The following is a 15,676-nucleotide window of genomic DNA, read 5'->3' as shown; positions in this document are numbered from 1 at the left end:
TTATCTTTTAACATAATAAAAGCAGCCATTCAATAACATCACAAGTCTCAGCAACTTTTAGAACAAAGGAAGCTAAGTGGGTTTCAAAGCAGAGTCTATTTAGCCTACTTTACAAAAACTTTACCAATGCAGACAACTAAAAGAAATCTGGGCACCAGCAAGATGGTTCATCAGGTAAAGAGCTCACCACACAAACCTGACAATCTGAGTTCAATGCTTGAGCCCACATAAGTGTGGAAGGAGAAGCCGGGTACTCAAAAAAAGGTGGAAGAGGGAATCAATTCCACACAGTTGTCTCTGGTCTCTATACATGTGTCATAGCATATTCACACCTGCACTTACACAAAATAGTTAATTAAAAACTCCCAGAAAACAGCCAACTTCAATAATGAAAATAAATGTATTAAGAATATTTTTCCAAATCTTTCCTTCACAGATATTATAAATATAGCACAAAAGCCCAGGACAAATCAACCCAAGAAGGTTGTGACTGTCAAGTTAGCAAATCCCTAAGTTATTCAATACTAAGATAAAGGACAACTGTATGAAGCCTCTGGAACACATATGAACATATTCAGAAAAGGGGATTCTTGCCAGATTTGATCCCAGCACTCCAGTGAGAGGCAAGCTGGTTTCTGGCATGTTCAAAGACAGCCAGAGCTACGCAGAGAAACCTGTCTCAAAAGTATCATTATCAAGCTGGGCCTGGTGGTGCATGCCTTTTGATCCCAGCACTAGAAGAGCCAAAAACAAACAAAAAAGCATCATTATTTTGTTTTTCAAGACAGTGTTTCTCCGTGTAGCTTTGGCTGTTCTGTTCTTTGTTCTGTAGACCAGGCTCTCCTTAAACTCACAGAGATCCACCTGTCTCTGCCTTCCTGAGTGCTGGAATTAAAGGTGTGTTTCACCACCCGTGGCTCAAAAAAAAAATTTTTTTTACAGTGATTCTGATGAAGGTAGTTCTGTCCTAGTCTAAAACTCTAAGATCAGTTTGCAGTTGTCAAATTGCAAATTGCTTATGTCATCCTTGTAGAGCTACAGAAGAAATATATATTCTGCTACCCAAATATGTAAGTTTGCTTTCTTTATCCCTGAGAACACAAATGATACTGCTAGACTTTCCAAGATGCAGAAACACCAAAGAATTTCAAGCCATTTGATATATAACAATAACAGTGAATCTGTAACTTACAAGAATCATCACAGTGAAATGGGTGTGGCAGCACATGCCTATAATCCCAGAATTTGGAGGACTGAAGAGTGAGGATCAGTTCAGCTAATAAGCAAATCTAAGCCAGCCTGGTTACATGAGATTGTGCTGGGGAAGAGGGGTGGGGGTGGCAAACACACCCATTTTCATTACCATAAAATATAAAATGTTGAGGAAAATAATTCCTGTCCCTGATAAAGGACAGTAAAGTTTATTATCATCACCACTACTGCAACTGTTTTTGTTTGTGGGCACTGGAGATCAAACTCAAGACCTAGTGCTTGTTAGGTGTTCATGGTTATGTTTTGCCTGCATGCAAGTATGTGAAATGAAGGAAATCTGGCCAGCTCAAGCGTGGCAAGCAAGGCTCTGGCAGGCCTTGTCCTTCTCCCCATTTCCCTCTGTTAGATTACATTCCTAAAGCTAGCCACCAAGGCCCATTTCCTTAGCCAGTTCTTCCTCCTGAGGCTGATTGCCAAGGTCTTGATATCAAAAGCAATCAAAAGCCCCCTTCTGGCTCACCTACTTAACATGGCCAACTAAAAGTCAGCACCTCATCCTAACATGGGGTTTCCCCTATGGATAATTTCCTATGGGCTAAATCTGTCTCCTCTCTATCCAGAGGCAATACTTTGTTCCCCTCTGAGACAAATCTCCCTTTTTCCCTTCCTCTTCCTTTTCCCTCTATCTTCTGTCTTTATCCTTTATCCCTACCCTCTGGTGCAAATAAACCTACTTTGTGCTGAGAACTTGGTCATGGGGTGTCTTGAGCTGACTCTGAGATTCCCTACATTTGTCAGTGTTGGATCTCCTGAAACTGGGATTATAGATTATAGTTAGCCAACAAGTGGCTGCTGAGAATCAAACCTAGGTCCTTTTAAAGAGCAAAAAGTACTCTTAACCATTGAGCTATCTCACCAGCCTCTTTATTTTTTTATTTCATTTTATTTTTTGAGACAACGTCTCTCACTGAACCTGAGGCTCACTGATTAGACTAGACTGGCTAAACCAGCAAGTCATTCCTGTGCTTGAGATTACAAGCATGTGCCAGTACACTGGGCTTTTTATGTGCGCACTTGGGGTTGATCTTAGGTCCTCATACTTGAGCAGTCAAGTGCTTTTCAGACTGAACGGTATCTCCAGTCCGAGGAGAATCATTTTATTTTGCTTTGTTTTTTCAAGACAGGTTTTCTCTGCGTAACAAGAGTCCTGGCTGTCCTGGACTTACTTTGTAGACCAGGGTGGCCTCCAACCCACAGAGATCCACCTGCCTCTTCCTCCCGAATAAGAGCCATTTTAATTTGGGACACAACTGTTGTGTTTACTGGAACACACCAACAATTTCTCCCACAAAGAATTATTCCATCTTTCAAATAAATCCAAGTATGTTTCCAGATGTACGTGAGTAGGTACACAGGTATGCAGAGTGGGGGGCGCACGCTAGAGAACCACCTCAGCTGTCATTCTCAGGAATACAAGCGACCTCTTTGAAGTAGTCTCTCTTAATGGCTTGGAGCTGTCTAGTGAGGCCCAAGACTCTTCTAAGGACCACCTTCCCAGAGCTGGCATTACAGACACACCTCCATCATGACTGACATTTTTATGTAGTTTCTGGTGGGTTGAATTTGCGGCCTTGTACTTACAAGACAAGCACTTTACTGACTGAGCTGTTCCCCAGGCAAAATTATTCTATTTGAAAATACTTCGTAAAGGTGTGTTTCTGAAAATGGAGTTATTAATGAAAAATTTGAAGCCATAACCTCATTCCTTAGGACAGTCTCTGGCCTCTTCCACTAGGACATCTGTCTGAACCATGCAGGATTTAAGAAAGCAAGCCCTAGTGGTCACTGATCCAATAAATGGACTCTGAATCTACAAAGATTGTAAGGCCATGCTTATTAGTAAGCCAGTAGAATAGCACATGTGTTTGAGTAATACCAGAATAAAATGAATGATCAAGGATTTATTGTGCATTTGACAACTGAGTATACTTTGAGTCCTTTAATCATTGTATGCATATAAAGTGCACACTAAACATTTCATTCTGGCACTTGATGCCCTCTGTAAACTTGATGATCTTAAGTGTCATGAATTGTAGTTTGATAAAGAAAACCTTGCTTGTCAAGGTTGTTGTTATGCTGTATTATTCAGCCAGACAGAATAATGCTCTCAGACAGACATTCTTCTAAGAAGCCCCAAGTATCTATATATTGTAAGTGTAAACAGAGTGCTAGGGCCTACGTGGTCAGGTGCAAGTATGCTTGGTTTTGAAATGCTCAGTTACAATCAAGGCTATCTCAAGTGTGGCTCTACTAGTTACCTCAAGTGTTTTCCTGTCTCAACAAATTTTATTCATTGTAATATGTAATATGCTTAGCTTACTGTTAATAGGCATTTTCAGCAGCACTATTTGAAAAAAGACAAAATGGCACTTTTATAACTTATATACAGTTAATCCTGGTGTAGCAATTATTGTATCTATGTCATAGGACTTTTTGAATGTTTAAAATAATATAAAATCAACATGTAAAGACCAAGTAAAAATCAGCAGTGCCTGCTTGAAATCAACACTTGGAAGACAGAGGCTGTGAGCTGCAGGCCAGCCTCATCTAGCACTCTCAGGCAGCCAGGGTTACTTAATGAGACTCTGCCTTACAAATACACAAAAATAACGTAACAGTTGATATTACAAATTACCACCATGCTCCATTCAAAATTTTATGGATTCCTCTGTGCGTTGGGTCCCTGTCTGCCCATAATAGGTTAATGATAGAATTGAGCTGCAGGTAGTTTTGCACTGAGAGTGAAAAGTGACACCTGCTGAATTATCTACTAGGTACCAGTTCATAAATCAACAGCAAACAAATGTATTCTCTCATTCGATCAATCCTCTTAGCACACATATCATTTATACACTTTCAGTGAATGAAAAAACTACTTATAACTTGTAGTTGACAAACAAGGATTTCGACCCAGGAATCAGTTCAGTTTTGGGGTTCTACCACTGCTACAATTGGTAGAACAACTGTATCCCGAATTAAAATTATTCTCCTAGGGCTAGGGATATGGCTCAGTCTGAAAAGCACTTGCTGCTCAAGTATGAGGACATACATAAGACCAACACCAAGTGTACACATAACACCAAGTGTACACATAAAAGGTCCAGTGTAATGGTACATGCTTGTAATCCCAACCACAGGAGTGGCAGATAATGGGCTTACTGGCTCAGCCAGTCTAGTCTAATCAGTGAGCACCAGGTTCAGTGGTTAAAAACATTCATACATATAAAGTAAAACAAATCTCTAAAAACAAAAACCCAGGAGATCAACTGAGAAAGACACTTGACCTCTGGCCTCCACATACATAAACATACACATGCATACATGTGCATTCAAGCACTGCGCACACACAGGCACAAACATACATCCTCTCTCTCTCACGATTCTACTGCAAGAAAGAAAGAAAGAAAAAACTAGCTCTAACATTAGAGCTGTTGTCACAAATCTTAAAAGCAGTGAAAAGGGGCTAGAGAACACTTACTGCTCTTGCAGAGGACCTAAGTTCAGTTTCCAGCACCCACAACTACCTATAATTCCAGTTCTAGGGACCCAACATCCTCTTCTGTCTCCATCGTCACCGGGCATGTACACAGTACATGGAGGCAAACACTTACACACAGCAAATTCCAGACCAGCTAAAGCTACATAACAAAACACTAAAAAGATATTGTCTAAGACTTAACCACAGACAATAAGCCATATTTTAAAACCAGAGGTTACAGCTGGGCAGTAACCCACTTAGAAGGCAGAAGCAGGTGGATCTGAGTTCAAAGCCAGCCTGGTCTACAAAGTGAGTTCCAGGGCAGCCAGGACTACTCAGAAAAACTGTCTAAAAAAACCAAAAAACCATAAAGGTACATATTGTATGATTCCACTAGCCCTAACTATTCTGAACTGATAAATCTGTAGACTGGAAAAGCAGGGAATAGCAATTAGTACTTATTATGTAAGGAACAGAGGTTTCCTTTCCAGGTAGAGAAAATGATTTACAACTTGTCAGTGGTACTAGTTCTATTCCACCCCAAAAATAACAGCCAAAAGGGCTGAGGTGTGAATGGCTCAGTGGTAGTGCACTGCACACAGGACAATTTAAACTAAAAACTAATAAAAGCACATGTGCACAAAAGCTCAGTTCATATATTTCATTATTCGTTTTTAAAATTTGTACTGTAAACAATACAATAGCTTTTGGTATAACAGTTATATCTTTTTTTTTTTTTTCTTCTTTCAGTTTTCTGAGACAAGATTTCTCTCTGTGTACCTTTAGCTGTCCTGGAACTCACTCTGCAGACCATGCTGTCCTTAAACCCAGAAATCTGCCTGCCTCTGCTTCCTGAGTGTCACGATTAAAGGTATGTGCCACCACTGCCTGGCCAGTTTTTCTTTCTTTTCAGGTTTCTTTTTCTTTTCCTGCCTTGAGATGGGGTTTTAGTTTTGCTTGGCCTTGAACTCACAGAAATTTATCTGTCTGTATGTATGTATTAATTGGTTGATTGTGTGGGGGAGACAGACACAAAATGCACAAGCAGATGCTACAGTGGCTGCATGCAGGTCAGAGAACAATGTTTTAAGAGTCAGTTCTTGCAGTACAAGTTATTGGGGGCAGTGTCACTCTTGTATCTGTTGCACTGTGTACTCCAAGCTAGCCTGGCCAATGAGTTTTGGGGTGATTCTTTTTGCTTCTCATTTTTGCCACAGGAATATTGGGATTACAGATACACAAGCACCATATCTGGCTTTTCAACATAGATTCTGGAGATCAAACTCAGGTTGTCAGGCTTTGTTTTGCTTTGACCTACTGTGGTGAGTTCTGTCTTCCCTGGTCCTCTTTTTCTTTTAAAGACATAGTCTCACTTTGTAGTTCAGATTGACCTTGAACTCATAATTTGGCCCAGGCTAGCTCTGAACTGGTGGCACTCTTCTCTACACTTACCCAAAACATCATGGACTCACTGATTTTTACTGAGATTGAATATAGTAAAAACAATTTTGAATGTGCCAGCTTTCTAGGCGAAGTTTACAGAAGTGCCTTCCTTACTCAGGAGATTTTGAAGTATAGCTTAAAGAAAGACCTAAACATCTCTCACACTCAGGAAACCAAACTAGCTCACCAAAATAAGTGTTGAGATATCTTTTCCTACAGGCAATACTGGAAAACATTGAAAGGAGACAAAAGAAGAAAGTGTGCTGAACACATAAAAAATGGCAATGCCTAATTCCCAAACATTCTAAACATGAAAAAGCAGCTGGACACTGAAGCAAGCCTGTACTGCCACTCAGGAGGGTAAGACTGGAGGATCATTAAATTTGAGGCCAGTCTAGGATTCGTAGTGGATTCAAGGCCAGCAAGGGCTACTATAGCAAGACCTGCAAACAAACTAAAGCACTCTGGTGAGCACCTGAAATCCCAGGTACTCAGGATGCTGAAGTAGAAGGATCACTTGAAGACTAACAGGCCAAGGCTAGCCTGGCACCAGGGAAAGACTCAAAAAAGCATGAAGGAAGAGGGGTAGAGGAATTAGATAAGTGGGACAGCAAAGGTACAAAGGCAAAGAAAACAGTTCAAAGCCATCTACACATACACTACTTTCTCTTTTCTTTCTTTTTTTATTTTTTTTGAGACAAGGTTTCTTTTGTAGTCCTCGCTGTCCTGGACTCACTTTGCAGACCAGACTAGCCTGGAACTCACAGGGATCCACCTGCCTCTGCCTCGTGAGTGCTGGGATTAAAGGCGTGCACCACCAGGCCCGACATATTTTCTTGATTGCAGAAGAGGCAGTTATGTTACTAGAAACTACAGCAGTGCCTATGAATCCATGGGCCTGGATTTTAGAAAGGTTCTCAAAGAGATTGTATGATGTTAAGTTACAAGTACCGTTCCTCGCGATTAGAAGTTACTATCATAAAAATAAGCTCTGAGGGCTGGAGAGATGGCTCAGTGGTTAAGAGCACTGGCTCTTCTTCCAGAGGTCCTGAGTTCAATTCCCAGCAACCACATAGAGGCTCAAAACCATCTAGATGAGATCTAGCCTGCAGGCAGAATACTGTATAAAGAAATCTTACAGAAAGAAAAAACAAAAACAAAAGCTTTGAAATCAGAGCCTACTCTGCCATTTATTCATGGGCATAATCTTACTAATGTATCTGTTTTTACACCCTGCAATTTTTGCCTCTATAAAATGGGTTGGTGCAGGCTACGGTGGTGCACTTCTATAATCCCAGCACTCAGGGAGGCAGAGGCAGGCAGATTGCTGTGAGTTTGAGGCCAGCCTGGCCTACAAAGTGAGTCCAGGACACCCAAGGCTAAACAGACAAAACGTGTCTTGTGGTTTAAAAAAAAAAAAAAAAAGCCTGGTGGATGCTTTTAATCCCAGCATTCAGAGAGGCAGAGGCAGGAAAATCTGTGAGTTAAAGGCCACCCTTGTCTACAAAGGGAGTCCAGGACAGCCAAGGATACACAGAGGAATCCGGTCTCATAAATAAATAGATAGCTAGATAAATAATTGAAGTGGGTTAGCAGGATCCAAGCATCTAGAAAGCACTGTGGAAACTAAGTGCTAAGCTGCAGTAACTGCTCCATAAACTTACAAGCATTTCAGAGTCCTGTTATTACAAAAACTTTTAAGAATGAAAACATTACAAATTCCAGGGCTGCTCTGTCAGAAAATCCATGCTGGTTAAAACTGGCTTCTTTTTCACTATTAAACAGCTTGGCATGGCAGAAAGAGCCCTAAACTAGCAGCTGGCAAATCAGGATTCCAGATTCAACTGTTTCATTAATGCTGGGAGTGACTTCACACAGCCACTTAGCATGCTTCAGCTTCAATTTCTTTATCCAAATTGAGACAGTCAGTCTTTCCGCTGGAGTCATCTCTACCCTGACCATTCAAAGAAGCTATTTATTATATCACTAAAGCAAAGCCACATAGCAACCCAATACGACTTTCTATAGTGTAACAAAAACTCCACCACATTTTAAGTAATCCTAAAAAGGCTGTATTTATGATTTATGTCTTATCTACTTCAAAAACAGTTAAAAAGTATCCCAGCACTTGGGAGGCAGAGGCAGGCAGATCTCTGTGAGGTTCAAAGCCTGCCTTCTGGTCTACAAAGAGAATTCCAGGATAGCCAGGGCTCTTATACAGACAAACCCTGTCTTAAACTAAACATACAAAAACAAGCACACACAAAACACTTTAAAGTATATTAAAATAATACCAAAGCCATTTCAAATAGTGTCAATAAGATACAAAAATAGAAATGATTGAAATCAACTACCCGAAGATGGACACAAATTGCTCAGTAATATGCACTTTTGCTTTTTATTGCCCCCTCCAACTGAAATGACAATCACCTAATTGGAACCTGTCTGAGAAGTAAGCATAACCACTCCTTAGCTACAGTAAACAGATGCTTAGGGAATTCTTACTGTTTCTTTACACTTGAAAGAATTATAATGGGAAACAGTAACAAGTTCCTTTTAGAACAAAGCTGTTAATAAACAAACAAACTATAACTACTATTAAGCTCCTTTGTTAAAATCTATTGAAAACAAGGACAAAACTTTAGGTACTAAAACCAAACCTACTGATGTTTGATTAAGAATGAACCAAGGGAAAAAAAAAAAAGAATAAACCAAGCAATAAGAAAGGTAATGTCCTACTTTGCCAAATTCCTGGAAAAGTTAAAAGTAATCCCAGTACTTGGAGAGGTGAATTTCAGTCCAGCCTGGGAAATGCAGCGAGACCCTGCCTAAAAATAAAACCAAGGCACCCATGAAGAACACCTGGTGAAAACAAACACATCTTTAATTTTATAATTAGGATGTCAAGATTGAAACCAGTCTCTTGCCTCTACATCCTTTGTGTGTCTTTGCATATTTGCAGTCTTCCATTACTGTAAACTTAATTGGCTTCTTTCTAGACTCTTTCAAAACTGTAATTGATTATCTTGGTGTTCCTACCAGACCCACCTTTCAACGTCTTGCACAGCAGCTACATTCAGGAGACAGGCAAATGCCTGTTCACTGCTAGAATGGATATCTGAGCAAAAAATTCCACTTCAAAAAATTCCATTCTACTGTGTTAACTCACCCCAAAAGTTTAAGTCTTTTTAATTCCTTTGTCTTCAACCAGAAAGATATTTTTAACACCTTTAAGATATTTCTTCCCTGACAAACAAAAGCAAGCAAATCAAGGCTTGTATTTGTTCTCTACAATATTTCCCTAACTTGTCTTAAGAAATTTTGGCTATTGTTTTCTTACAGTGCCAAGGATCTAATTCTAACTCAGGGCCTTTTGATTACTAGGCAAGCGTTCTACCACTGAGCCATGTCTCCAGCTGTCCTGATAATTTTACTTTCAAAATTTGTTTATTACTATTATTGTGTGTGTGTGTGTGTGTGTGTGTGTGTGTGTACGCGCACACGTATGTGTACTTGTGTGAAGGTCATAGAACAACTCTGTAGAGTTGATCCTCTTTTCCACTTATCCTATGTGGGTTCCAGATATCAAACCCAGGTCAACAGGCTTACTTGGCAAGTTCTTTTATCGACTAAGCCAATGCCTGTTCTGTCCATATAGTACAATTTCAAAAAGGTGAAATATGAAGAACACAGTAAGGCAACAATCCATATAGTAACATCACTAAATAAAACATCCTCCAAATGTTTGTTTCCAGTCAGAATTTCTAAGTTTAAACAGCTGCTCAACCTAATACAAGGCAATGCTCCCTAAATCCTTACATTCAAGCTGTCCACATGTGGAAACATGAACTAAGAACCAGAATCTAATGTTCATCATTGTGTCACTCTAAAAACACTATCACCAACTTCCTCCTACTGTCCTCTAGTTAGTATCTCAATGAGTATGAACAGTTCTGCATCTTTATTCCTGCAGACATTTAAACTGTAAAACAAAACCCAAATCAAAAACATAGGTTGGAAGGCTAGGCAGATAGATGGCTCAGTTTATCAGAAAGCTTGCTATACAAGACCTCAATTCAAGGTGGGCCATGGTGGTACATGTGTTTAATCCTCAGCACTTGGAAGGTAGAGTCAGGGGAATCTCTGTCAGTTGGAGGCCAACCATGTGGTGTACAGAGTAGTGAGTTCCATGACAGCCTGGGCTATTACAGAGAAACCCTGTCTCGAAAACAAACAAAAAAAGACCTGAGTTCAAATGCCTACCTCATTTTAAAAAGCAGGAATCACTAGCTTTAAAAGGCAGTGTGGTACTATGGGCACAGAGACAGGAGCATCACTGGAGTTTACTGACTGCCAGCCTAGCTCCAGGCTCATAAAAGATCTTATCTCAAGGAGTATGGCAGAGAATAGTAAGGACACTCTACTCTTCCTCTAGTTTCCATGAACCCCACACAGCCAAAACTCTGTCTACTCTCTTCTCTCTCTCTGAGGCTGGGGGAGGATGTGGCTAGGTGGTGGAATCCTTGCCTACAATGTACAAGAGGCTCAGGTTTTCACCATTAGCACCATGAAAAAGAAAACACTATCTAGTCTTCAACGGTAACTGGTCAACACAATAATGTACGAAAGTTCTTGTACACAAATAACCATTTCTTTGATTCTGGATACTCTCCAATATTCTAGCCCTAAAAGAAGTAACTTCTGAAACTATTCAGTGATCAGAAAGCTAGGCAGGCTTAGTGGCAAGCACCAGTAATTGTTCACAGCACTCTGGGAGGCTGAGGCAGAAAGGCTGAGAAGACAGCCTGGGCTATATAATGAGACCTGTCTTTAAAAGAAAAAAAAAAAATTCCAAAACAAGACTAAGGATGGGGCTCAGTTTATGCCTAGCTTGAGTCCTAACATCATGTATATCATGTAAACTGTATGTGGTGACATAAGCTTGTAATCTCAGCACTTGGGGCGTAGAGGTGGGAAGAAGCAGCAGAAAAGTCAAAGTCATTCTTGGCTATGTAGCAATGAAGAGACCAGCCTAGGCAACCTGACCTTGTATTCAAAACAATTAAAAAGTGATAATGGCTGCTTAACCTTGAGACCTTACTGAAATTAAATAAAAAATTTCCAGTCTTTTTAAGACCTCTATTTTCATTGATAATCACTTGCCCAATTTACTTGGCTCTGTAGAAAATTGGATTTAAATGGATTATACTTAATTACACTTAAATGAAATCATTGTTAGAAATGTGGTGTTTTTACATTTTCAAAGAGAACAAGGTCAGCACCAGTTCCCAAGTCCTGACTCTCCAGAAACAAGCATGTATGAAACTCATGCCACCAAAGCCCCTTCCTCTACTGCGTGTTCTAGGCAGCACTGCATTTAAAAAACACAGGGGCTGGAAAGATGGCTCAGTGGTTAAGAGCACTGTCTGCTCTTCCAAAGGTAATGAGTTCAATTCTCAGCGAAAACGAAAACGTGGTGGCTCACAACCATCTACACTGGGGTCTGATGCCTTCTTCTGGCAGGTGTACATGCAGATATAGCACTCATATACATAAAATGAATAAAATCTTAAAAAAAAAAAAAAAGACAAACCATTTTGTTTCCAGAGAAGAGTCTTTAGCAGGCACACCTTTAAGGGTTATCCAAGAGCCCCACTCACCACAGCCCTGTGACAGCTCTCCTAGGAGAAATACCACCATAGACTGGCTTAACAAAGGAAACAGGCCACATACTGTATGGACCATTTTCCTCACCATCAAAAACATTTAGAGCCAGGCAAGGTGTCTCACACCTATAATCCCATCACTCAGGGAGACAGTGGCAGGTGGATCTCTGTAGACCAGGCTGGCCTTGAACTCACAGCGATCCTCCTGCCTCTGCCTCCCTGAGTGTTGGGATTACAGGCATGTGCCACCAGGCCCAGCTCTGCTTATATTACTAATATTTCTTCTCAGTGGATATAGGTTCTTACTCTAACCCACACTGACCTCAGTTTCTCTAGTGTTTCAATACAAAAAAAAAAATGTTTTAAGATGGATGATGGTGGTGTGCGCCTTTAATCCCAACACTTAGGAGGCAGAGACAGGTGGATCTCTTTGCGTTTGAGGACAGATGCTGCATTCCAGGACAGCCAAAGCTACATAGTGAGACCCTGTGTTGAAAAAATAAAAATAAATACATATCATTTTGTAGAAACAATTAGTATAGTCAGTAAGACCAAAATAGATTTCTGACTGAAAAAGAAAAAAAAAATTCACACATACTATATAATCTAGGAACTTTCTGACAAACATTTCTCTACATTTAGTAAAACCACAAATTAGCAAGTAACAGATAAAAAACAAAAACAAAACAAAACAAACAACAACAAAAAACCTGCATAAAAAGTAATGCCTCATCAGTCTTGGTGACCATTCCAAACCATGGTGTTGTGGATGGCTATCCCTTTAAAATTAGGTCAATGCCTGTAAATGCAGTCCCAAGTCTACTCAGTCTACTATCAATGCTGGTAGTTCCTGAGGAAAAAAGGAAAGCCACGAAAGTAAATGATTGGACTAATGGTAGCTGTAAGATAAGGTAGAAGCAGGTACTTTTAGCAATTTGTTTTGAAGCTAAAAATAGCTGAATGTAAGCAAAGAATTAAAAGTTGAGTTTCCTTGTTTGAAAGGAAAAATATCAACCACTGACAAATAGAAGAAATGCCAGTCAATAAAACAGTCAAATACTCAGGCTTGGAGGAGGGCAGGTAAGTATGTCAAATCCCTCCTCCTGCATAGTAAAGCCCCAAAGTTCCCTGGACTCCCTTAAAAAAAAAAAAAAAAAGTTTACTACAAACTGCACTTATGTAAGTTCCTCACAAAACATTTCCCTAAACACCCCTTCACTTCTAAAGAGCAAAATGAAGCAAAAGTTTCCCAAGAAACTAAATTCCAAGAAAAGTTTTATTTTTGGTTTTGATTTTGTTGTTGTTTTTGAAAAAGGATTTTGCCAGATAGTCCAATACCCTTTACCTAAAGATCTGGCTGCCCGAGTCTCCTGAGTCCCACCACACTTGGGTGAGGGAGGTTAGGTGATAATGCCATTTGCTTTCTCTAAGCATCCTCCTGCCTCAGCTTCCAGAGTTCTGGGACTATCGGCATTACCTAGAGTACCACCACACCAGGCTCAAGTCCAGAACCACAGTAATTAACAATATACTCTCACCTGAAATGGGCTCAAATTATTTAGCCACCAATGTTCCTGCTCAATAACCAAACAGTGAGCCCTTTCCCTTCCCTTTTCTTTTAGACAATACCACATTTACTCAAATACGCACCAGTATGAAGGAAATACTTAAGGTCACTAAACAGACATTGCTACAAAATATGTACCTGAAAGCAGGCTACCAATCATACAGCCGGCTTATAAAAAGATTTAACGACTGAAACTTGAAACGACAGAAAGTGTATCTAATAGTTACTGTATGTGACAACTACTAAGTTATTGTAAGTATTCAAGGGTCTCAAGTAACAGACTGGATTATCAGTACACGAACACAAACTAAGCTTCCTATAGCAAGCAGCACCTATAAGGTCAATAGTTTTAAAGCAATTAAAAAAATCTAAACCTGACACTTGGAAGAAAAATCTTAGGTCCTGCTTAAAAGCAGCACGTAAACCAATGAGGTTTTCTACCACATGTTACTACTGAGTAATCTTTCTGATATTTTTTGAACTTTTTAAGGATTCAAAACGTTAAGGGTGAAAAAAGGTCTTTGTATTGACAGCCAACAGTTTCTGGCGGATCACAAGCCTGCAATGCATCTTGGGATTCCTTCAGGTCGGTTCGGTGCCACGGATATTTAAAACGCAATTACAGTTCCAATAGTAGGAACTGCAGCAAAAGCAGCTCTCTGGGCCGGGAGAAGAGATAAGTCTTGACCCCCAATTCTTAAGCTCTCACACCATCCACCTGCCGGACCTCAGGGCCCATCGGTCCCCGCTTCTGGGCCTCGTGGCACTGACTACCAAGGGTCGGCCCGGTCCCATACGGTTCCTATGTCCGGGGGATGAACCGCGGCCTTCGGCGGAGGGGCAAGCCTCGCCGGGCCTCCCGGTCTCTGCTCCACCCAGCCCGAGAGCCCGAAGCCAGGCAGCTCCGGGACTGGAGGCGCCCCACCCAGACCAGCCGGCGCCGCTGTCAGCGCCCCACGTGCGGGCCGGCTGGGCCGCGCGTCTTCTCCACCCACCCCACCGCGGAACTCTGGCTCCAGTACGCCGGCCGTGCCTCGGGGATACCCAGCCCGGCAATTTACCCGAAGGGCCTCCCGCGCTGCTGCCCGCTCCGTGGTCGCCGCCGGCCGCGCCAGCTGGTGATGGTGGCGGCTGGGCAGGGCCCCGCAGGAAGGACGGCACGAATTCCGCGGCGTGGACGTTGGGGACGAAGGGCTTGGCGTTGACGTTGAGTTGCCGGGTGAAGGCCGCGCTGAGGTTCTCACGCTGGGCCTCTCCTACTGTGGAGCCGCCGCCGCAAGGCCCCGGCCCGGGAGTCTCCATATCCGTCTGGTCCCAGCAGTCGGGCGCTGAGTCGCTGCTGCTGCTGCTGCTCCCGCCGCCGCCGCCGCCGCCACCTCCGCCGCCGCCACCACCGCCTCCGCCGCTGCTAGGATCCATGATCGGGGGGGCCGTGTGTGTGGTGAAGAGAGGGCGGGAAATGGAGGCGGGGGCGGCCGAGCGGGGAGGAGCAGGCCGAGCTGACCCAAGGAGAACGTTAAGACAGAGGGGCTGCCGGCCAACGACTCACTCCTCGGGTTCTTGGGTGGCAGCTACAGTCCAAACTGGGCACTCCTGACCAGGGCAACAGCGCTCAACCCTCCTCGTGTGTGCGAAAGGATCTCCTCCCACCCAGCCCCAACTACCGCCGCCGGCCTCACCACCAACCCCACGCTTGGCGTGGATTGACCCCTCGCTACCACCCGTACCTTCGCCTCGGTAGTTCCCTGCTAGGCCCGCCCGCGTTTCCGCTTACGAAGCGCGGCCGGCAGCTAAACTACAGGTTCCAACAGCACCCGCGCAGACTCGCTGCGGTTTTCTCGTGGGCCGACGGGAGTCGGAGTTCAGTGATCAAGCGTCAGCGGAAGCGGCTGGAGCTCCCGGCAGGCAGCGCGAGGAGGCAGAGGTCTGCTGGCCCATCTGTCGCAGGGTGGGGGCAGGGCGGTGGGCCGGCCGTTCAGCACGCGGCAGGTTCTACCCCAGCTCGCAGGAACACGGACGGCAGGCCTAACCTAGGGAATTTTTTTTCCTCTCCTCCCTTTTCAGCGCCTTTACTGCCTTCTCGGTCTCTCTCAGTCTGTACCTTGTTCTCCACCCCCAGCCAGAGTTTGCCCTACATTTCAAAGACGGCGGGGAGTGTCTTTCCTTTTATGTATTCATTTGTGGATGAGGCAGTAAAACCGTGAGATGTTATAGCCCAAACTGCAGAGTGGCTCATAAAGGACTGGGCCT

The 15,676-nt window shown here is 42.7% G+C and overlaps 1 protein-coding gene across 1 annotated transcript in view; it reads right to left on the bottom strand.

Moving 5' to 3' along the window:
• Positions 1–15,071, bottom strand: part of Gspt1 (G1 to S phase transition 1) — a 43,838-nt gene extending 28,767 nt beyond the window's left edge. The window contains exon 1 of the mRNA XM_055597727.1: positions 14,488–15,071. Coding sequence (XP_055453702.1) covers positions 14,488–14,845 — 358 coding nt within the window. The 5' untranslated portion in view covers positions 14,846–15,071. The remainder of the gene's footprint in view (positions 1–14,487) is intronic.
• Positions 15,072–15,676: the final 605 nt, after the last annotated feature.

Source organism: Psammomys obesus, unplaced genomic scaffold (genome assembly GCF_907164565.1).
Source record: "Psammomys obesus unplaced genomic scaffold, mPsaObe1.curated_primary_1811, whole genome shotgun sequence".
Classification (NCBI taxonomy): domain Eukaryota; kingdom Metazoa; phylum Chordata; class Mammalia; order Rodentia; family Muridae; genus Psammomys; species Psammomys obesus.
Note: the sequence above shows the minus strand (reverse complement) of the source record. Positions and strands in the feature narration are given on the sequence as shown.